General features: G+C 34.9%; 1 protein-coding gene across 1 annotated transcript; it reads right to left on the reverse strand.

Moving 5' to 3' along the window:
• Positions 1-18,582: 18,582 nt before the first annotated feature.
• Positions 18,583-25,256, reverse strand: Pcdhac1 (protocadherin alpha subfamily C, 1). The gene is made up of 3 exons (XM_071612802.1): positions 25,197-25,256; positions 21,497-21,667; positions 18,583-21,324 (listed from the first exon to the last, which is right to left on the reverse strand). The coding sequence occupies exons 1-3, from the start codon at positions 25,254-25,256 to the stop codon at positions 18,583-18,585; spliced, it is 2,973 nt and encodes a 990-aa protein (XP_071468903.1).
• Positions 25,257-25,571: the final 315 nt, after the last annotated feature.

Genomic DNA, 25,571 nt, shown 5'->3' on the forward strand with positions numbered 1-25,571 from the left:
ACAGGACAAAATCTAGCTAATTTGGGAAAAACACCTTTGTAATATTTCATCTAATAATATATCATGCTACCACATTTATGCAAGATTTTAAATATTTTTCAACAAAATTTCATACTTTTCACATTTCTCATTAAAATTATTCTTAAATATTTTGTTTATTGTTTTTCTGAATGAGAACTTTTTGCCATTTTATTTTTTACCACTGACAAATAGAAAGACTACAATTACTTGTATGCACATCATCTACCCAGGTACTTTTATATGATTTGATGCAAGATAATTTAAATTTTTCGAATCAACTTACTTTGATTTCTTATATATATGATTTTCCACTCTTAGGGAACATAGATATTAATGTAAATAATTTTACTTTACATTTTACATGGTATTTTTAAAATACAGAAACAATCCAAATTATAATAGCTTACGTAATTGTACATAGTCATTTAAACTAGCTTGACAAATGTTTTATAACAACTTAAGGCCTTAAATTAAAAACAGATGAAAATGTACTCTCCAAAATTTTACTCCATTTTATAAATATAAATTAATTTTATAATAAAATTCCATATACTTATAATTGATTACAGCTAGTTTTAAAACATGCATAGAAAACATTTTTTAAAAGAGCCGTAGAAATACATAATTGTGACTATACTTGGCCATTAGGATTACAATTTCTTCTCTTTTTTCTAAAATGCCTGTGACGTCCATTTAATGCAAAAGTTGTTTTTAGATTTTTTTTCATTCTTAATGGCTCTCCATATTCTTAATATAAATTCTAAAATCCTAAGCAATTCATTGAACAATCTTCTATGTCTGATTCTCATTTACTTATCAACCCTGAAGTTCTACCTTGCTTTTTTTTTTTTTTTTTTTTTTTAGTTGCCTGTTGTTTTTTTTTTTTTTTTTTTTGGTCCACTTTTTTTATTAGTTGCTCAAGACAATACAATGATCTTGACATATCATATATTTGATTCAAATGGGGTATGAATTCTTATTTTTCCACATGTACAGATTGCAGGATCACATGGTTATACAGCTACGTTTCTAACTTGCTTTTACATGTATAGCATGCTTTGACTAAATCAAATGATTTTTAATTCCTTCTATGCTTTCTCATTCCTCCAGACCTTTATTTATAGTTACTACTGTAGCTAAAATTCTCATCCTCCACTCTACCCTCCCCGCTTGCTTCCCAGATCAACCATTAATATTCTGCTAAAGGGATATCCTACTTGGGAAAATTTCCCTGCCTGCCCCTGCTTTCCAACAGACAACATACTTCATCAATATTCATCAATATGGGGTATGAACTCCCCTCTCAGTTATCCAGGTGGAGTGAACTTTTTTCCATCTGACTGATTATAATTGATGGTTTACTTATGTATTATTAAATATATTTTAATAATGTTGATTATTTCTTACTTCTCTCTATACTTTGAATATTTTGTGCTCAAAAAATGTGTTATCAGTGGAATGGCTAGAATAGAGGTATTGGGAAATGGTTTTATGTCAAGTAAAGCTACAAATATCACCTTCAATAAAGACAGTTTATGCAAATGTTTTAAGTGAAAGCATTTGCTCTCCAGTTCAATTCCTAAATATTTCATAGTAGATCTTACTTATGAATCATTTCCCCAAAATCAATTAGAGATAGAAATCCCTCTAAAAAGGTTTGGGTAAAATAAAGGCATTCTTTTTAAAAAAATAAATGTAATTTAAATATTTTAAGCCATATTAAACAAGCATTTAATACGCCAATCTCCCAGAACCAAACGCAGAATATCCTCTCTGATATGTGGATGCTGACTCACAATTGGGGGGGGGGAATGGGGGAAATAGGGGAAAAGGAGTGGGTATGGAAATGAGAAAGACAGTAGAATGAATGGGGCATAATTTTCCTATGTTCATGTATGAATGCATGACCAGCATAACTTCTCATCATATACAACCATAAGAATGGGAAGTTATACTCCATGAATGTATGATATGACAAAATACATTCTGCTGTATAACTAAAAAGAATAAATTTTAAAAAGTAATTGAAAAAAGGCATTTCAATATGACTTAGTTGCTAGTCTGCTAGTGATAACACTGAATTACAGGGAATATCAAATAATGGCAACCTAAATTATTCACAACAGCCATCCTACTGAAAGTATCTAAGTATTATGGATGAAACATTAAGATAATTATCTTAAAAGGCCCTGGAGAACTGACAAGATAATGGGGGACTGCTGGGACAAATTCTGGAGGAAACCAGAATATTGAGCTTGATTTTTGTTCGGAAATTCTATGTCAACATAAACTTAGATATAAAATCAGATAAATATGGAGTAAGGAAGACAGAAATTAAGAACCAGGATATATTTAAAATGGGGACCTTTACAGGATGTTCAAACTACATTAGGGACTGGAGATGTAGCTCAGTAGCAGAGTACTTGCCTAGCATGTATGAAGTCACAGATTTGAGGTGCTACAAGCAAGCAAACAAACTACTTTAGTCTGAAATTCCAAAGGACTAAATTCTCCAGCTAATGGTATATAAAAACTAAGCTCATCTATTCACCACCTCAGAGAACTGCTGAGGAGTCTGAATTGGCAATAGAAGGTAAACAGGAAAGGAAAAAAAATCCCATTAACAATTAAGTACTGAACATCCTACATATTTTCAGCTGTAAATATATAGTCTAAATAGCTGGGACCCTCAAGTCTTGAATTTGATTTAAAGTGTATTACAAGCAATATATTCAGGTACTGGAAGAAGTAAATAAAAATTGATCCTGAAGGAAAGACCTCATGATATCCTGACAAATATTTTCAGGATAATGACCATGACGAGTCAAAGAAAACCTGGCACACAGAAAATATGGAGCTGCAAACAAGAACCAGCTGAAAGAATACACAGCAGAAACATACTTGCAGTCTTCAGACTTTGGAATTGTAAGATGGAGATTTAATATAGTTAAGTAAATAAAAGGTAAGGTTAAAATAATTTAAAGAAACAGAAAACAATAAAAAAAATCGTAGCAGGTTTGAACAATAATAATTACAATTTTCTAAATGAAAAACATAATAACAAAATTTAAAACTTGCTGGTGATGTAGGTCAGTGCTAGAGTGCTTGCCAAGCATATGAGAGGCCCTGGCTTGAATCCCCAGCACCAAAAAAAGTTTTTTAAAACTCAAAGGGTGTTTTTAACAACACATTGGTGTTTTTAACACACAAGAGTTTAAAATTAGTAAAACTGAAAAAAAACATAATAAACTATTAATAAAACAGCACAATAACCACAGTGGAACCCAGAAGATAAGGAGGAGATAACTTTAATGTAGCAAAAAGGAAATAAATGACAACCTAAAATTCAATACTCAGGGAAAAAGTATCATTTCAAAAATGACAAGAAAAAAGTCACTCTCGGGTCTGGGGTTGTGGCTCAGTGGTAGAGCACTTGCCTGGCATGTGTGAGGCACTGGGTTTGATTCTCAGCACCACATAAAAAAATAATAAATGAACAAAATAAAGATATTGTGTCCATCCACAACTAAAAATATTTTTTTAAAAAATTCACTGTTGACCATTCAAGCAAAGAAAACCATAGTAGTTCATCACCAGCAGAAGTAGAAATGAATAATAAATAATGCCAAAAGTTTTAATTTAGCAGGAAGATACTACAAATTTAAATTTAGTTACACACCTAAATAAAAAGGTTCACAACTTATAAAGCAAAAAAAAAAAAAATGAATCCAAGAAGAATTAAACAATTCATAATTCATAGCAATATACTTTAATATAATTTTCTCGGTAACTGATAAAAATAAACAAAAACAATTAAAAAGTACAGAATATTTGAACAATACTACTAATAAAATTGACTTAATGGCTGCATAGAACAATACAACAAGCTATTTCAGAATACTATCTTTTCATGAACATGCAGAACATTTACAAAGATTGAACACTCATACCCTGAAAATATTATACAATGGGAATGAAGGATATACAGCTACATACAATAATATGAGTATGTTTCACTAATAATAATGTTTTTCAATACACCCATGTATACACACTTGTTAATCCTGTTATTCCAGATTTTTTATTCTTATTATTTTTCTTTTGTCTCCTTGTATGTTAAAATTTCACATTCTAATTATGGATTTCTCTACTTCTTATTGGAGGCCAGCCATCTTTACTTAATGTAATTAAAGAGGATAATATTGCATTGAAATTTATGACTAGTTTATCTTCCTAATGGATTGACCCTTTTATCGTCATATAATTACCCTATCTATATTCATAAGACTTAAAGTCTACTATAACTGACATAGTAGCTATATTATTTCTTTTTGATGTGTTCACATGTTATCTCTTCCCATCTCTTTAATTTTTACTTTGTTTTGTCTTTGAAATAAAGGTGTGTCTCTAGCAAGTGACATATGAGTGTTTAATTTCTAACCGGTCTATCTCTGCTAATTTGAGGGTTTAGTCTATAATTACTGGCATACAAAAATTTAAATCTGTCATTTGTTTTTATTTGTCCCATATGTTTAAATTGCCCTTTTCTAATTTTTTGCCTTCTTTTGCATTAAATAACTTTTATCCTACTCTCTCCCCATGATTAGCTTATTTGTTAAATATTCTTTTAATATTTTAAGAGGATCACCCTAGAGACTACAACATACATCCTTGACTTTAAAGTCTATATAGTTTCTAGTTCTAGTGCTTCCAGGAAAATGCAATGACATATAGCATTTTAATTCTGTTGATCTTGACTCATATTTTTATTACTATTATCATATATTTCAGTTCTTATTACATTTTTATTCTAGTATGCATAATTGCCTTTTGAAACTTTCAAAACCTGCTTTTATACTTGCAGTACATTTCAAGCACTCAGTAGTTATATGTGGCTAGTGTCTGCTTTATTGAACAGTTCAGCTGAAGGCACACAAAGAATTGCCAAATCACAATTTTATATCATTTATTGTCTCTTTTATTTCCTTTAATGCTTTCAAATTCTTGCTCACAGACTATCACTGATCCAGTGATTTTCACTCATTAGATGTAAATAGTGCTTTTGTTTTAATCAGTGAATATTCACCATCTTCTTTCTTACTTAAAATATTTCTGTAATTCTACCTGGGAATATTTTCCATATACTTACAGAAATCATGTTCTATTTCTTTTGGTACAGATCTGCTTGGGATACTCTACCTAAGCTTTGGTTAATTTGAAAATATTTTTCTTTACCTTCCTTTTTGAAGGCTATTTCATTGGGTATAAAATTCTAGGTTTGGGCTGGGGATGTGGCTCAAGCAGTAGTGCGTTTGCCTGGCATGCGTGCGGCCAGGGTTCGATCCTCAACACCACATACAAAACAAAGATGTTGTATCCACCGAAAAACTAAAAAATAAATATTAAAAAAATTCTCTCTCTCTCTGTCTCTCTCTCTCTCTCTCTCTTAAAAAAATAAAAAGTAAAATAAAATAAAATTCTAGGTGTGTAGATACTTTCCTTCAGCTCTTTGAAGGTCATTCCAGTATTTTCTGGCTTTTATTTTTTTCTTGACATGTCAATTGTCATCTTTGTTACTGTTCATTTAAACGTAATATGTCTTTTATTTGCTAGTTGTCAAAAGATAGCTCATTCCAAACATTCATAAACACTGAGAAAAATAGTAAATAAAATAAATGGAAGATTATTCCTTGTAAATAAATTGGATGTCTCAATATTGTCAATATGTCAAAAAAACCCATATTTTTGTAGTCTCAATAAAATCCAAATAAAATATTAACAACATACCCCATACTTTCTATAGATTCAATGTCATACCAATTAAATTCAAATCAGGAGTCTTGGTAGAAACTAACAAACTGATTCCATAATTTATATAGAAATGCAAAGGGCCCAAAATAGCTAAGCTAATCTCAGAGACAAAAAAAATACCATTTACATAATTGCATATCAACGCAAATTTAAAGCTACTATATTTAACACAGAATGAATAGACAAATAGACTAAAATAAGAGACCCAGAATAGCCAAAGCAATCTTAGTAAGAAAAGCGAAGCAAGAGGCATCAAAATACCAGAACTTAAACTATACTACAGAGCAACAGCAACAAAAACAGCATGGTATTGGCTCCAAAATGACATGTAGAACAATGGTACAAAATAGAAGACACAGAGACCAACCTACATAAATACAGTTATCTCATACTAGACAAAGGTGCCAAAAACATACATTGGAGAAAGAATAGCCTCTTCAATAAATGATGCTGGGGAAACTGGAAATCCAAATGCAACAAAATGAAATTAAACCTCTATCTCTCATCATGCACAAAACTCAACTCAAAGTGAATTAAGGACCTAGGAATTAGACCAGAGATCCTGCACCTAACAGAAGGAAACCTAGGCCCAAATCTTCATAATATCAGATTAGGCCCTGACTTCCTTAACAAGACTCCAAAAGCACAAGAAATAAAATCAAGAATCAATAAATGAGGGGCTGGGATTGTGGCTCAGTGGTACAGTGCTTGCCTAGCACATGCAGGGCACTGGGTTCCATCCTCAACACCACATAAAAACAAATAAGTAAAATAAAGGTATTGTGTCCAACTACAGCTAAAAAAATCAATAAATGGGATGGATTCAAACTAAAAAGCTTCTTCTCAGCAAAAGAATCATTGAGGTGAAGAAAAATCCTACAAATGGGAGCAAATTTTTACCACATGCACAGTACTAATCTCCATATAAAGAACTAAAAAATAAAAACTTAATACAAAAAAACAACCCAATCAATAAATGGGCTAAGGAACTGAACAGACACTTCTCAGAAGAAGATATACAAGCAATCATCACATATATGAAAAAATGTTCAAAATCTTTAGTAATTAGAGGAATGCAAATTAAAAATACTCTAAGATTTTATCTCACCCTAGTCAGAATGGCAGTTATTAAGAATACAAGCAATAATAAGTGTTGGAGAGGATGTGTGGGAAAAGGTACATTCATACGTTGTTGGTGGGACTGCAAATTGGTGCAACCACTTTGGAAAGCAGTGTGGAAATTCCTCAGAAAACTTGGAATGGGACTACCATTTGATCCAGCTATCCTACTCCTTCATCTATACTCAAAGGACTTAAAATCAGCATAATATAGTGACACAGCTACACCAATGTTTATAGCAGCTGAATTCACAATAGCTAAACTGTGGAACCAACCTTGATGCCCAATAATAGATGAATGGATAAAGAAACCATGGTTTCTTTACACAATGGAATATTACTCAGCATTAAAAGAATAAAATTATGGCATTTGCAGGTAAGTGGAGAGAGTTGGAGAATATCATGCTAAGTGAAGTAAGCCAATCCCAAAAAACTAAAAGCCAAATGTGGTCTCTGATTAGTGGATGCTGATCTATTATGGGGGCCGGGCATGAGAATGGAGAAACTTTGGATTGGGCAAGGGGGAGGGTGGGGAGGGGTTAATGGGTCTAGAAGAAGATGGTGGAATGAGATGGACATCATTACCCTAGGTACATGTATGATTGCATGAATGGTGCATCTCTACACCATGTACAACCAGAGAATTGAAATGTTGCATTTCAGGGGGCTGGGGATGTGGCTCAAGCGGTAGTGCGTTTGCCTGGCATGCGTGCGCCCTGGGTTAGATCCTCAGCACTGCCGCAGTCTGGCTGGGCACAAATCACCAGCCACTGAAGCAGGAACAAACTTTATTTTTAAACTGCAGGAAAACACTTCACACAGCTCCCGGGGAATCCTCCCCGAACACCACGAGGCTTGTCCAGGCACCCCCAGCCGGAAATATCTCTCCCGGAAATCCCTCCTCCTGCACTTCCCCAACCAATGGGAACTCTCGGGGAATCCCCGGAAATCCCCACGAGAACTCCAAAATAGTGCCAGAACTCAAAAGTTGCGGCAGAGGCGGATAGTAATGCCTCGCCTGTCAATCAATACTGTTGGCAAAATGCCAGGGGCCATATAGACTCTGCCGTGGCTCTCAGCACAGCACCACATACAAACAAAGATGTTGTGTTCGCCGGTAACTAAAAAATAAAATATTAAAATTCTCTCTCTCTCTCTCCCTCCCTCCCTTTAAAAAAAAAAAAAGAAATGTTGCATTTCATTTGCATATGATGAATTGAAATGCATTCTGCTGTCATGTACAACTAAGTAGAACAAATTTTAAAAAGAGAAATAAAAGAATAGACAAATAGACTAATGAAATAAAATAGAGAGTCCAGAAACAGAATAAATGTTCATATATATATATATATATATATATATATATATATATGTGTGTGTGTGTGTATACATGAATATATATATATATAAAATTTATGACAAAGTGAGCACTGCAGAGTACATAGTGAGAAAAGGATGGTCTTTTATTAAATATTGTGTAGATATAGAAAAAATCCTACTGGATTTACGTAAATAAACAAAAACAAATCTTGACTCCCACTTTATATTGTACTCAAAAATAGTATCAGGTATTCAAGATCTAAATTTCAAGTTAAAACAAGAAAGTTTCTGGAACTACATTACTAGCCAGAGGTGGCTATTTTAATTTAAGCTTAATTAAAATTAATAACATTAGCCATCGATCCCTCAGTTTCATTAGACCCATTTCCAATGCTCAGTAGCCACAGGTCTATCTGCAGATACAGAAAATTTTCTACATGTCAGCAAGTTCTATCAGACAGCAACAATCTAGAAGAAAACAGGAAATATGTCTTCATGATCTTGAAGCATGCTACATTTTCTTTAAAAGGATAGAAAGAATACTAAGTAAAAAGAAATATATCAACGAATTGAATATCATTAAAATGGGGAACTTCTTTAATCAACACTATTAAGAAGCAAGGTGTATTTCTATATAATACTTATAGAGTAATCTTGAGCTTATATATATTATTGATTCTTTTTAACATTAGGATTCACTTTGACATAATTGAGTTTATATCTTCAACTAAAAAATCAAAGTAGAGAAGAATGAGTATTGTATGTAACAACAGATGTTAGACTAAATATATCTTGTTTTATGAACTTATTTTGGAACCATGGAAATATTTCACGTAATTATAAAATAAAGTTAAATTTAAAAAGCAAGGCCTAAATTTGAAAGCAACTTGGACTGAATGAGCATAATTATTATATCTAAATTGATGGTTTATACATGAGAGGAACTATTTCAAGAGATTTTAAAATTCAGTAATTTGATTGTATCTGTCTACTGGGGTATACCTTACAAATAGAAAGAATGGCAAAAAATATTAAAACATTACAGTAGTCATGTTAGAGTAGTGCTGGCATTATTTTCTAAGTCCATCATTTAAGCAGTATGGAATAACAAATGAGATGAAAAGTGAGATTTTACAGATGGGAGAAATGGATACAAATGTAATACTGATTAAGTAAAAACCTCAGAAAGCTGAACTTGAGTGGGGTTCTGTTTAGATTAACTGCTGAGTCTTTCTCATGTGTGGGTCTTGTTTTAAACTTTTTATTCTGAAATAATTATAGATTCATACAAAGTTACAAAAGTAATACAGAGAGGTCCCAAGTGTTTATCACTCAGTTTCTTTGATGATGACATCCTTTGACGATGACATTTTACATTACTCTTGGTAGTTTTTAGAGCACTTCATTGTTTTTTGATTTGACAAGATGTCCAAATCACCTTGTATATTTCCTGTGCCAGACCTGGAGTCAGCCATTCTCCAAGAGTCCTTAAATTATTTTTGGTGTGAGATGATTTTTAGAAATATGATTTGAATAATATGTATGCTTATTGTTATAGAATATCAGTATCTCTAGGTATTTTCTGTTACTAAATTAAGGGATATTGATTTTTTAAAAGATATAATACATCACAAGTTAGATGAGTATGGAATGGCTGTTTGCAAGTTTGGGACAGGAAATATACAAGTTGACTTGGACATCTTGTCATATCAGAAAGCAATGAAGTGTTCTAAACACTATCAAGAGTAGTGTAAAAAAGACTCAGGATGTCATCACTGACGAAACTGGGTGAGGAACACTTGGGACCTCTCTGTATTACTTTTGTAACTTTGTGTGAATCTATAATTATTTCAGAATAAAAGGTTCAAAACAAGACCCATACAGAGAGAGACTCAGCAGTTAATCTAAACAGAACCCCACTTAGTAAAGTTAGCATAATTTGAGTAATAAGATTAATAAATGCAATGTATTGAGACCTATCAAATAAGTTTGAGTCTAAGAAACTGTGACAGGTAAAAAATTCATTGGTCCTTTTTGTAGGAAAGTAAAGAATCAATTGATTACTTTCAAAACTATAAAATGAAGGGAAAGAAGTATTTATCTTGCCTTCCCTATGTGAACTATACTTCAGGTTAATCAAAAAGTCGAGAAGAAGTTTATTCCCTTGACAGAAATTTTATCATTAATAAAGAAAGAAGGAATAATAGAACAGTGATTCTCAAAGTGTGATCTGTAGATCCTTTGGGTGTCTACATCAGTTCCAATTTATGTTCAAAATAATGCTAAAACACTATTTGCCTTTTTAACTGTCTTTACATTTGCACTGATGATGTAAAGGCACTGATGGTTAAAACTGGGCATGATAGATGGAGTCAAGATAGTAGCTCCAAGCTGTGTAGTAATCATTGTACTCATTTGCAGTAAGAAAAATAGCAATCTTGTCATGTCAAAAAGCAATTTTGATGAAGCATTGGATATTATTAATTTTTATACTGATAAATCTCAACAATTAGGTACACATCTTTTAAATATTTTGTGTGAGGAAATGGAAATAGGAAGTATGCCAAAAATACTTCTGTTGCATCCTTAAGAATGATGGCTGCCTCAAGGAAAAGCACTCAGTGATTGTTTTAAGTTGTGGGATGAACAAAGCACTTTTTTTTTAATGGAACATTATTTTTACTGACAAGAAAGACTGACAAACTACAGGTATTTAGATGTGAATATTCATCACTTCTTGGCCTTTTGGCTAATATCAAGTGTAAATAAGAGTATTTGACAAATATTCTCTCAAAAATGAATGGAATGAACCTGTCATTACAAGGGGAATAATTGACAATATTTATTGTAGATAATAAATTCAAGATTTTGAATGTGAATTACACTTTTGGAAAACTTGTGTCCACCACTGTGAGCTTCCAGAATCCTAATACTAAGATTTTCAGGTGAGATCAGTGGAAGTATGAACAAATGTGTGGGCTTTTTAAAAAATATTGTATAGTAAAATGTATCTGCATCTAGAAGGTCTGAATATCTCAGTGAACCAATATTTCCAAATGACCAATAAACCTGACTTGAAAAATTATATAATGCAAGGGAGGGGTGAATGGAATTAACATTTTAGTAGTCACTGATGCAAACTGTTTGGTACTTAATTACCATTCGATAAAAAAATCGAGAACTAATAAATGAGATACTAATCAATCATACCACCATAATGATGACAATTAAAGATGCTGATGACACTAAGTATTAAAAGCATGTGTAATAACTGAAAATCTCAAATGCTGCTAGTGGGAGGAAAAAATGGTGCAACTAATTTGGGGAACTATTGTCAGTAGCTATTAAACTGAACATACAAATACTTTATAATCAAGAAACTCCTACTACCAATATACCAAAAAAAGTAAATATATATGTACCAAAAGACATGAAAAAAATGTTTACATAAGAATTGCTTACAATAAAAACAAACTTGAAAAAAATCCATCAACAGAAAAAGGATAAAAACTTATGGTGGATTTGTGCAATAAAACCATACAGAAATTTAACGGATGAATTTTTGCTACACATACCAGCCCAGATAAGTGACACAAATATACTTCTGAGTGAAAAAAAGTCCCAACATGAAAATAGAAGCACAGCATATGATCATATATGATTAATCCGATTATGATATATATATGACTACAATATACTACATGTTGAAACCCATGATGATGGTTACATTTTAGAAGGAATGTCTAGGGTACTAGTAATGCTCAATTTCTTTACCTCTGTTGTGCCGCAGTCCTGCTGGCTGCAGCAAAATAATCAGGGGGGTGACGAGCAACTTGTGTACGTGGCACTGTTGTAGTTACATGATTGTGTTAGCTTTTGATTCTTCATTAAGCTGTGTGCTTACAATGTATGAACTTTTATGTATGTTACATCTCATTTAAAATTTTTAAATAAGATTAGCATGAGGCAGCTAATGCCATTGTTAGTGGAAAATTTACAGCTTTAAATCCATACATTACAAATGACAAAAGCCTATAATCAGTAAGCTGAACTAGAAAGTAGAAGACAAATGGCATACTGAATATGAACAAGAAAGAGCAGAGATTAATAAAATAGAAGCAAATGTATAAAAAAGAGAACCCCAGAAACCAAACATTACCTTGGAAAGACTAATATAATTAATGAACTATTTCAAGTCCAGTCGTGAAAACTGAGAAGTAATAATACCAGGATTGAAAAGAAGACTCTCACTACAGACCCTGCAGGTATGATAAAGATCAAAAAGGACATACACACTTTATGCCAAGATATTTGAAAGCTTAGATGAAATTGCCTAAGGATTTCAGATTCTCTGGTCAGTGATAGTGAAACTTTAATGGCTCATAAGCCATGTTCAAACTAATATCTTCCTGAAACAGAAATTTTGAAATTTTACCTATTCTTCCATTCACAGATGGGCAACTACTCTCTTCAGTAATGGACTGAAATTTCCAATAATATTTTTCTTTATAAAACATATTTCTTGGACTAAATTTACAAAAATGAAACATGGAAAGTAAAAATATGAATAATTCTATTATTAATGAATTTAATTTCATGATTTAAATTTTCCCACACTTAAAACTTAAGTCATAGAGAGCTTCATAGTAAATTCCACCAGATAGTCAAGAAAACCATATCACCAATATTAACAAACATGGGCAGAGAATAGGAATAAAAATAGAAAGAGAAAAATTTTAACTTGTTCAATATAGCCAACATAACCTTAATACCAAACCCTAATAAGAGAAGAAAATGATAAACCATTCTAAACTGCTAAACATAGATGCAAAACCCCACAATATATCTTAATTGGTTGCTTTTATTTGTTGTGAACATCATTTTTATTCTAATCAAAACAACTGTAGCCTTTGCTTAAGATTAAGATCCATGGGACCGCAAATTGGTGCAGCCAATATGAAAAGCAGTATGGAGATTCCTTGGAAAACTGTGAATGGAACCACCATTAGACCCAGCTATCTCACTCCTCGTTCTATACCAATAGGACTTAAAAACAGCATACTACAGGATCACAGCCACATCAATGTCTATAGCAGCACAATTTACAATAAATAGCTAAACTGTGGAACAAACTACATGCCCTTCAGTAGATGAATAGATAAAGAAAATGTGGTATATATACACAATGGAATATTATTCAGCATTAGAAGAGAATAAAAACATAGCATTTGCAGGTAAATGGATGAAGCTGGAGAACATAATGCTAAGTGAAATCAGCCAATCCCAAAAAACCAAATGCAGAATAATTTCTCTGATTTAAGGATGTTGACCCATAATATGCTAGGGGTGGGGGGAGGATTAAATGAACTCTAGATAGAGAAAAGGGGAAAAAGGAAGGGAGGGGGCACAGGGGTAGGAAAGATGGTGGAATGCGGTGGTCATCATTACCCTAAGTACATGTAAGAAGACATGAAGGATGTGACTACTTTGTGTACAACCAGCAATATGAAAAATTGTGCTCTATATGTGTAATATGAATTGTAATGCATTCTTCTGTCATATATAACAAAAATAAAAAATAAGATCCATATGTGCCTGGTTTAAAAGAGTACATTTTAGATTTTATCATTTGGGTTCCACTATGAAAACAGAATACATGTACATGGCAACCATATGGCTCTAGAAACAGCCAAGAATACTTGGGATGCAATAGAATAAAAGGCCTTTTTCTTTCTCTGCAACACAGAGTAGAATCTGCTCCTAGATTCTAAAACAAGTTCCAGATGAATATATAATGGCCTTCTGCATTTATAGCTTGAGGAGGAAATAGACGAAAGATGAAAAAGATATGTTTTATAAACAAAGACACAGAGAGCTTCACTAGTAAATTCTACCAGATAGTTAAGAAAACCATATCACCAATATTAACAAATTTGGGCAGAGAATAGGACTAAAAATAGAAAGAGAAAAATTTTAACTTGTTCAATACAGCCAACATAACCTTGATACTAAACCTTAATAAGAAAAGAAAATGATAAACCAATCTAAACTGATAAACATAGATGCAAAACCCCACCAAGATATCTTAATTGGTTGTTTTTATCTTTTTCATATCTTTTTTATTTGTTTATATCTCAAACTATTCCCTTAGCTCATTGATTAAAACTGAGAATGAAAGAAGTGGTCACCTTGTTTGTTTTGCTTTATTTTTAAAGAATGATTCTTACCAACAAATTTCTTTCACTCTATAATACTTTAGTCAGAATCCTGGGCTGTGCTCCATATATAAGTTCTGCCAAATGTCAATATATTCATATGAGATGCATTTGAGCAATGAAAAAAACCTTTCAGCAATTTATTCCATCTTCATCCCAACCCAATTAAATGTATTTAGTCTCTGGAATATTATTGTTTTCCTCTAACAGCAAATATTAAAGACAACAAAAATCAATAGGTCACTAATATTGTCAGACATGTTGTCAGTATTTTGCCACTCATGTTTCCCAAGTATGGATTTTTCCTTTTGTCCACTCAAGTTATAATGCTATTTTTCATTCTTCAGTATGAATTTGAAGTTCTCTATTATACAACAAACACTGGTATACTATTTAAATAACTTTTTAAATCTCCATATATTTTATATGCTGTGCAAGCTTTCTTACAGTATTCCTAAGTTTTTTTAAGTGTGATTATCAGCCTCAAAGTCAAAATAGATATAAGGAAAGATTTCATTAACCTATGGGAAAGTTTACTTGTGGAATATATGTTTTTTAAAAAACTTGAATGCCAAAAATATTCTATCACTTTTAACAAATGATACTGCAGAGCAGAACTCTCCTATATCCAATAGGCCCTAGAAAAAAATGAACTGGTTTAATTCAAGAAGAACAATACACTAATATGACATTGGTATGTTCAAACTATAACTTTCATGTGGAATATTGAACATGGCCAGTTGTATGCTATCTCACATATATTGACTACATTAATATATATTATCTAAAATAACTTTCCAATGCAAACAATTCTAAATGACAAGTAAATTTTACATTAATATGTAAATGAAAGTACCTCCTTACCTCTGATGAGGTACTTACTATCTTAGATACCAAACTGAAAAAATTAAATTGCTCATCAAGACTCTTTTTTTTTTTTTAGTTGTCAATGGACCTTTATTTTATTTACTTATATGTGGTACTGAGAATCGAATCCAGGGTCTCACACATCCTAGGCAAGTGCTCTACCACTGAGCTATAACCCCAACCCAAGACTCTTAACAAAAAAAAAGACACATATTGTCTATTTGTTGCACAATCATCAGTGGATCGATTTTGTTTATATCTTTTAAATATTATTAGTAGGAGAGATACAATAAAAACCATGTTTTTAAATTTCTTAAACCGACAATTTTTAGTATTTTATACTTACTATATTAATGTACACTGTAAACAAAATGAGGGATGAGCTTAAAATTTGAACAAAGTATGAACACATGTATCAAAATGACTATGACTTAGGTACACATAATCTTTAAATTTCATGATTTTCAAAGGAACTTTGTTTAATAAAATTCAAGCAATAAATATTTTTAGAATTCTGTTGATATTAAGACATTCCGTGAATACTACAACAAGCATTCTTTGCTAAAGAATCGAGATTGGATCAATATGCTATTGAGTAGGAAGAAGTAAATAATAAATGTCTGTGTGAACTACAGATACTTCAGCTGTACATAAGTTGTTTTATTTATATTCTTAAAATCATTATTTATATGGAAATATCCAGACTTCTAAAAATTATTAGCAAACCAATGGACTATCAAAAAAGCGAAATATCAACAATGATGAGAAAGGATTGCTGAACTAGATAATGGGATGGCATAATATCCCTGCACTTATGAGAAGCCTATCTCTGATTTTTTTTATTACACATAGCAGTTTAAAAATGTGTAATGAATAAATAAAATATATCACAGGGTTTTATTCTGCCATAAAAGAAGAAGAAAATTGTGTCATTTGCAGAAAAATGGAAAGAAATGAAGAGCATCATGTTAAGTAAGATAAGTCAAACTCAGAAAGACAAATGTCATACATTTTTTCTCACATATAGAAGCTAGAGAGAAAAAAAAAGGGTCTCATGAAAATAGAAGGGACACCATTAGGATAGAGTAAGGGGATCTGGAAGGAGAGGAGATAAGGAGGGAAAAGGGAGTTAATGGGGAGTGAAGTCAATCAAATTATCTTATGTGCATGTGCCACAGTAAAACCCTACTACTCTATATAATTAATATGCATCAATAAAAACTAAAAAGCTTTTTAAATGTGGAGAAGATTTTAAATGTGGTGAAGATTTTTCTGTTACTTGATATATTTTCAAGTATCTAATTATCCTTCTAACTTCCAGGTTCATTAGTCTTCCTATAACTTATATATGTTTCCTTCCCATAGTAAAAAATGTGTTTCTCAAATAATTCCTGATTCCCAAACTTCAAAGCCATTACTAGTGTTCTCAACTCTGTAACAGAAAACAATAAAATAAAAGGAATAAATGGTTAATTTTCTTGATGGAAAAGTATTCATATACTAATAGCTTTGATATTTCATGTTTATGTTGGGGGTACCCATTTTCTCCCTCAAAATTAACTGAGATTCTTTAAGTAGCACTCACTGCAAATGTCACAATGAAATAACATGTGACCCCATTGATCCCTTTGTCACTGACATCTATAGACTGGACTTTTGCTTTGCCCCAGAATATAGATAGCACTGAGCTAGCTCTAGGACCAGAAAATCACTCTGCTATTAGTACATGTGCTGAGGAAGAAAATAATCACTGAAACAACATAATTTGAAAGTGACCATCAAACTGTTAACTATATATACACAGGAAAAGTAGAAAAGTGAAATTTTCCCCTAGATGTTGAACAGTATTATCATTCAATTCACAAATTTGCATATTTATTTATTAACTCCTTCAGCAAGCATTTACCAGACATATCTTACAGATTGGGTTCTTATGTGATAATATTGTTTACAAAAATATACTGGATGTGAATCTATTTTATTTCCAGTTAGCATCATTATTTGTGAGAGAATAACTCATAACCCACTTTCCCTTTCCCCCTTATAGCCTAAAAGAGCAAAATAAGGAATGCTTCATTTTTTCCTTTCCTTATCTCTGTATACCTCTCTCTCTTTTGTATCCATAATTTCTATGAGAAAGGTCAGAAAGTAATAGTGTAGAATTCCTAGAAAAAAAAGGTATTTTCCTGACTCTATTCAAAAAAATTTTGAAATGCCAAGAGCCACTATGAATAAACTATAGTATTTCAATCATTTATCTTTGATTAGATACATTAATCTCAAATATGGCATTTACCTATTTGCTAAGTATATTTGGCTTCTAAAATAATAAGAAAATTAAATCCAAGTTGAATGGACTTTGAATAGTAAGTTCACCCTTGAACATACAAATGCTTCTGACACAAAAATTAGTCATTTTTCTTCTTTGTAAAATATATTAATAAATATGCAAAATAAAAGGTTGTTAAGTCCTATACCCAATATTATTTTCTTCTTTATATGAGTACAAATAGATGTTCTGAGACATGCTTATAATTTCTATGTAATGACAAAACACTGTTGTGGAGCCATTAGCTATATTCTGAGTGCCTTGCTCAATGGAGAATATTTTGCCAAAATGATATTCATGAAAAGTGTAAGCTACAGAATAGGCCACATTTTATCAAATGGTATATCATTCAAGATACAAATCAAATGCTATCTCTATCACAAAGCCACTTCTGTTTCCCTCCCCATCCAGCTGTTCTCTCATGCTTTCTCTCTCTTTTCTTGGAATACCCACCGCAATTCATTTTTACATCTCTTGTGGTTATTGTGACCTTTTCATAATGCATTGTAATGGTCTGAATAAATGTCTTCTCTTCCATGATAGTTTGCTATAGTATACAAAGATTTTAAATATTTTTTATTCTTCATTATAGGTACCAGAGTGTCTTGCACATATGTTTCTCAAGAAATGCTCTGGTGCTTCATTTTTTGTTGTTGTTGATTTAGGCCTCTATATTACTTTTATTATTTTAATAGCTTTTAATGTTTTACCCTTGTTTCTCAAAACCAAAACATAATCTCCTTGAGGCTTATGATAATCTTCTAAACACTTTTATACTCCCAGAATTCTTGGCACAGGGTATGCTAAAAAGTGTTCCATTTAATTGATTAAATTTTATCAAAGATTCATCTAAAAAAACATTTCAGAATATAGCTAGCAGCCATCTCCCAGTCAGAAGAATCAAATCCCATAAAATTTGCTTACCCTAACATTGACATTTGTATGATCCCCTTTTCTATTCCGAATCTGAATACAGGAGATTGGCAAATTCAGTCTTACCCCAGTGGCCAGATTTCTCAGGTCAGCAGCATTATGTTCCCCATGCAACAGCAAACTGTTATGATTAGAACCAAGTCCCAGAGAGGCCCGATAGAGATATGTCTGAGTTAGTCTCTCTACTGTAGTGACATCTACTGTGGCTGATGTCATATAATGATTAGAAGCCATCTTCCTTCCATACCTCAGATCCTCTGAAGAGTGACAGCAGCTCTGAGAGCAATAACCTGGGCTCTGGCTCAACTTAATACACATGAAGAAAAGTAAGCACCCCAGAAACAGAAAGGAAATGCAGGCCAGGGCAATTACTAAGTACAAGTTCCGGGTAGAAAGTTGCCCTCCTGGCTCCCAGACATCTTCAAATTCTGGAAGGACTTGAGGCACAGAATTGCTCAATAGTACACCCAGAATGACAGACGAGGAAAGTGGGGGGTCTCCATGGTCCTGAACCACTACCACCACCCTCTGCTTAACTGCATCAGTGGAAAGAACTAAGCGTGCAGTTCGGAGCTCTCCCATATTGGCTGAAATTCTGAAAAGGCTAGAGTCAGAAGCCTGAGAGATATGGTAGGACAGCCAGGCATTGGAACCACTGTCTGCATCCTCTGCTACCACTTTTGTGATCAAGTGTCCTATTCTGGCAGAGCGGGGCACAGCTTCTACTGGGATAGAGCCATTTCTGGGCAAGGGAAACAAGATGACTGGAGCATTATCATTCCTGTCTACCACAAACAAGTTTACGGTCACTATTGAACTTCTGGGAGGAATGCCGCTATCCCGGCCTTCCACTTGGAAGTGAAATCCCCTGAGTTTCTCAAAGTCAAAGGAAGTTTTGGCAGTGATATCCCCACTGGATGGTTCTACTGCCACCAAGCTAGAGGCTGGCATCCCTTCAGAATTAAGAGTATCCAACAGTTCATAAAAGACAAGGCCATTCTTCCCCTGGTCTGGGTCCTGGGCAAACACACTGCCTAAAGAGGCCCCAAGGTCATTGTTTTCAGCCACAAAAATTTCTTGTTGTGGTTGAGGAAATCTTGGTGTATTGTCATTTACATCAGCAATTGACACAGTAAGGGTCCTTTGGGTGCTGAGTGGGGGTGAGCCACCATCTGAGGCAGTGATCAGGACCTGGTATTCACTTATCTGTTCGTGGTCGAGAGGCCCATCAGTCAGGAGGCTGTAGTAGTTGTCAAAGGAAGCCTTCAGCTGAAAAGGGCCTCTGCTGGACATGCTACAAATGACTCTACCATTGGGACCAAGATCCTCGTCCTTTACACTAAGGAGAGCAATCACTGTGCCAGGGGCAGCATCCTCAGGTACTGAATTGGAGATAGTCATGAAGTCCACCTCTGGGGCATGATCATTCACATCAGTCACCTCCACCAGCAGTTTGGCAGTGCTCACTAAACCGAAGGCACCTTCGTCCCTCGCCTCAATGTATGCCTCCAACAGCGTTTCTGGTGCACCTAGTGAAGCAGCTACCTGCACCTCCCCACTTTTAGGATGTACGTGAAAGATATGTCGCAGCTCTGCTTGAGTGCTATTGCTTAAGGAATACCAGACTTCACCATTAGAGCCTTCATCCGGATCCGAGGCCCGAACTTGGAACAACACCGTCCCATTTGGTACAGTCTCTGGAACCTTGGTACGGTATACAGAGCGTTCAAATACAGGTGCGTTGTCGTTAGTGTCCACCACGATGATGGTGACTTGTGCGTCTGCGGAGCGCACAGGTAACCCACCATCCTGAGCTGTGAGGACCAGCAGATGGGTGGCAAGCTGCTCGCGATCCAGAGCTTTCTCCAACACCAACTCCGGGTATTCGCTGCCGTCCACCCGCGACCCCATGTCCAGGCGAAAGTGCTGATTGGGGCTTAGGCTGTAACTGAGCATCCCGTTGCTTCCCTCATCGGCATCTTGGGCATTAGGGAGAATAAAGCGGGCTCCGGGTGTCAGAAACTCCGGGATGTGCAACTGCACATCGCCGGCAGGAAAATGAGGTGAGTTGTCATTGGTATCCAGGACGTGAACACGCATCTTGTGCAGCTCCAGAGGGTCCTCAAACATTAGTTCACAGGTCAAGACGCAGGAAGCTTTGGTCCCGCACAGCCGATCGCGGTCCGCCGGCTCTCGGACCACCACGTTACCGCTGCCCAGGTCCACTCCAAAGTAGGGCTCGTGGTGGTGGGAGAGGATGCGAAAGTTCCTTAAGGACAGAGCGGACGCCGGCAGCTTCAAGTCCGCGGCGACATTGCCTATCGCCACGCCCCGCTGGGTCTCCTCCAATACTGAGTACTCCAACTGTTTGGCGGCAGCGTCGCAGGAGACCCACAAACATAGAACCGCCACCATCCAACCCATCACTCTCCCCTTTGGCGTCCACGCTCCACCAGCGGTGACCTGGGACCATGCTCCGGACTCCCGAAGACCATAAGTCACCGTGAGGAGCAAGTTCTGAGGGCCGACGCGAATTAGAAGTGCAGCGACCGCCGGCCCACGTTCGGCCTCTGGAATACGGGAATTACCCGGCGCTGGCCGGCTGGGAGCTCTGTTTGCTAAACTGAAGGCTTTGCAGCCGTCTGGGAAAGAGGATCCGGCCGGGTGCGGAGGAGCGCAGCGCCGCCTAGGGGAGCAGAGGCGAGTAAACTTGCCGGGGCCGAAGAAGTGCCGTCTTCAGTCTCGGCGGGGTGGGATCTCGCCCCCGGCTCTGGCCGCAGGCGCAGGGTGGGACGAGGAATTCGTCGGCAGAAACAAGTCTCACCATTAAGGGCGTTTCCTAAGACGACGCCCTGACACTGCCCCAGTCTTAACCTCTTACTGAAGACAGCTGGTAAGTGGAACAGTCCACACCAAGTCGACCGTCTAGCCCCGTCCCTATGACCCACTGACCCCCTGTATTGCCCACTGTAAGTGCAGAACTCGGCGCAGAACCGCGGGGCGGAGGCGGTGAGAGGCGGAACCCTGAACGTGACCGACCACGCCTTTTAGGCTTAAGGAAACAGGAACCCAGGAACCCAGTGCTGTGATGAGTTGGGTGCTGTTCCCAGGCTCCTCGCTGAGGGTTGAAGTCCCTCCCGCACCCGCTTAAGACTCTGGAGCCGCCCAGAGTTCAATGGAGGCGACAAGGAGGGCACTTTGGGGAACAGTATCCACTTCAAACTTCCCCCAGACTCAGGCTTTTGAGGCAGCAAAGCCAGCGCAAGGCTTACTATTTTACGTGGGGTTTTTGTTTGTTTGTTTGTTGTTTTTTCTTGCTTTCTGCCAGACCTCAGTTTCTCGTTTCCTAAGAAGCCCTACTGGGAGTACAGACAGCTGTAGACGCTCAGAGTAACCGAGGAGGTCATAAACCAGTAAAAATACCCAAGACCAGAAACTTAAAAATTGACAACTTGTCCCCAAACAAGTTGTGAGAATATGTGGAGGGGAAAGAAAGTACTGAGATAGTCTCCACAGTGCGACCAGGAAACTACCTTCTGTAAATTCATTCTCTGTGAATATTTTAAAAAACAGCAATGAGGCAGTAGATGCCAATACCTTCTCCAACTTCGCTTTCAATTCAATTCGGGCTTCTGCACGGAAATCGCGACGGTGATCAGTTCAGTGAGAAACATCTCTGAACCACAACACCTCCAAATTCCGCCTGCCACCTAAACCCAGTTTCTGAGAGACCGGCGAGCTGAAATGACTGAATTCCTCACTCAAATCCTCTTTTAAATATAGTTGCAGAGTTCAAAGCCCCAAGAATCAAAATTTGAAAGGCAAAAACTGAAAACTGATCAAATAACTAAAGCTCCCAGAACATTTTCTGGTTAAAAATTGCCTAAAAGCATTGATAATTACTGAAGCTGGGTGATGGCACATGTAGGTTAATTATACAGTTTCTCTCAATTTTTTGGTTTATGTTTGAATATTTGTGTAATATTTTTAAATTGCTGATTTAAATTGTGGGGAGGGTGACAACTCCAGAACTCTATTTTTAAGATCAAAAGTGGAACTCTCCCACTGAAAAGTGGAGTTCAGTGTTCCACTGAGAACCATTTACCTCCCCTGTACATCACAAATCCATTCCCTGTTTCTTCCAGGGAACTATATATAGGATGTAACATAAGGCAGTGTAAATAGTAAGTGCACCCTGATTAGTTTGCCTTTGTGAATTAAGGAACTAAGTCTCAGACAAAATTTAAACAAGAAACATGCTGCCCATTAGGTTCAGCCACAAGAGTAGACACACTTAGCAAACTTTACTAGGATATGAAATAGCCCACAAAAATTTGAACTTATTCTTAAACAAATTTCAAAAACAAAACAAATTATTGGCTTCAGTGCCAAAGATTAGGATTTGTATTTCCTTGTCTTCATTTACTGCTACTAGTCAAGCTAACTGCTTTGGGATTAAAAGTTATTCTTTCCACTAGTAGCATATGAAATACATTTGGAGAGATGGCATTTGACTTTTGGAAAAACCTCTTAATTTTAGACCTATAGTGAAGCCTCTTACACCAGGTTTAAGAATACTAAACTATATCTAGGTGGACAGTATGTGTAGGCAAAAATTAAGGTATGACGAAAAGGAAATACTCATACAGAGAACCACTATGGAAATTTACCACAAAAATCTTTCACATATTCCTAAGATTTCTAGCTTTCCTTTTTCCTATAGCCCCATTTAAACTGCCACTAACATCTGTTTTCAAGGCATTTAATCGGTGTCAAGAATAACAGAATAGCACCTGCCTGGTGAGATCTATTTCACCATATGCCTCCCTGATTCCAGGTATAACATTTCATTCTTATTCAAATAAACAGGGATTTGTAAAAAAAAAAAAAAAAAATTCAGGAGAAAGGATACCCCCATGAAGATGACTAGAGAATATTGCTTTTGGGACAGGATGACCAGATGAACATTAAAATCCTTAATCAACAAAATGTCTCTTTAGCAGAAACTTTCAATGTTAATATTTCAACCTTTCATTGCTAATATTTCATTTTGTCATTTTATGGAATTTTCCAGTTTCTCCTAATTCAGGTATTTCCAAGATTTTACATAAGTGCATTTATAATTTTAAGTGGAAAGTATGTAAATTATAATCTTTTTTTAAATAGGTTTTTAAAATTTGCTGATAGACCTTTATTTATTTATACATGGTGCTGAGAATTGAACCCAGCGCCTCACACGTGCCAGGCAAGTGCAAAATACTGAGCCACAGCCACAGCCTGCAAATCATAATCTTAATTTCTGCTTAAGCTCTGTTGACCAAACTATTATTATAAAGCCCTTCCATTAAACTTGCCTTCAGCTATACATTCAGAAGATTAGTACTATTGCATGCATTATTATTACAGATCTCAAAGCCAAAGAAGAAAATATTGAATCTGATACCCACTTAAGCACTTGTGTAAAAGGATACTTGTACTGTAAACAAAATTTTCTTAGTGCTTAAGATTGTTCCCTAGAAATATATTAGGTACTATGGAAACTAATCATCATCACATTAAACAGACTTTAATCCTGTATGATAGTTTAACCAAGTGCCCAAAGCAAGTCTAATAGAGTGGGAGTTCTTTGAAGATAGAGATCTGTGTCATTTAATTTTGTTTCTCAAGTTTCTAAAGTAGCTAAGCACTCTTGATATAAAACATCCTCTTGAGTCTTTTCTTTTTTTTATCTTAGACTCTTTACCAATAACAAATCACTACAGAATTTCTTTGCCAAGTTTTTATTCTAAGGAACTAATTGTTCTCTATGACATACATACCTTCTAAAGTGTCTTGGACCTTTCTTTGTAAATTTACATTCTAATATAAAACATATAAACATAACTCTATGTTATGTTTACTTGTTATTTTTATTAATGATGTACCAATAAGTACATGTATAAAGACATAAATGGTGTGACTCTACTTTGTATACAACCAGAGAAATGAAAAATTGTGCTCCATTTGTGTACTATGAATCAAAATGCATTCTGCTGTCATGTATAATTAATTATAACAAATTAAAAAAATAAAGTCAGACTTGACCAAAAAAAAAAAAACCTTTCTATAAAAATATTTTCCATCTTCAAATAGTGACCCTCAGAACTTAAGTCATATTTCAGGTAGATCAATCAGCTCCAAGAAAAAGATGTCTTGTCCTTTCATTCTAAATACTTTATATGTGATAAGAGTCCAAGATTGCAGTCTGACCATCAGGGCAAACCACTGCCAATGCTTATTTGCTGAGTTATCACAGGCTAAAGACAAAAGTAGATTTATATTGCTGGAAGTAAAAATCTGAAGTTTATTTGTATTTCAAATTTTTTTCCCTTGAATGGTCCCTTTGGGTATTTTTTCCTTTTCCACATATTTTGTCTTTTTGAGGACATTTATTAGGAGTAAGTTGGATTTCTTTTTTTCTGTGTTTCAAATCTATGCTTTTCTAATTCTGCTAAATTATTTGTCATTTCCCATTTATTTTTCTCAAATTTCTCAAGTATTTCTTCTTGCTCTGGACTACATGCTAGGCAGAACCTGTTCACCTTTTTTACTGCTTCTAATATGGCCTTAATTTCTGTGGTGACTTTATATTTCTCTTCCATTTATGTAATGAATTGTTCCAGCTCACTTTTCATGACTTTTGTGGCTTTTCATTTTATCATTGAAACTCTGGAATTCTGTTTTGAGTTCTAGATTCTCTGAGGCCATTGAAAATTAAGTTTTCCAAACAGAACTGAAGAAAATATTGAACACCATATATTCAGAGGTGAATATACAAAATAGATAAGGAACTCAAACAATTCAATGATAAGAAAACAACACATTTGAAATGAATAAAGGATTAGAAGACAGTCCAAGTTACCAATTTCTTATTTATAGGCAAAATAAATAAAATTATTATCTTCTTAATATGATGA

The sequence above is a fragment of the Marmota flaviventris genome, chromosome 5 (genome assembly GCF_047511675.1).
Source record: "Marmota flaviventris isolate mMarFla1 chromosome 5, mMarFla1.hap1, whole genome shotgun sequence".
In the NCBI taxonomy this organism is placed as follows: domain Eukaryota; kingdom Metazoa; phylum Chordata; class Mammalia; order Rodentia; family Sciuridae; genus Marmota; species Marmota flaviventris.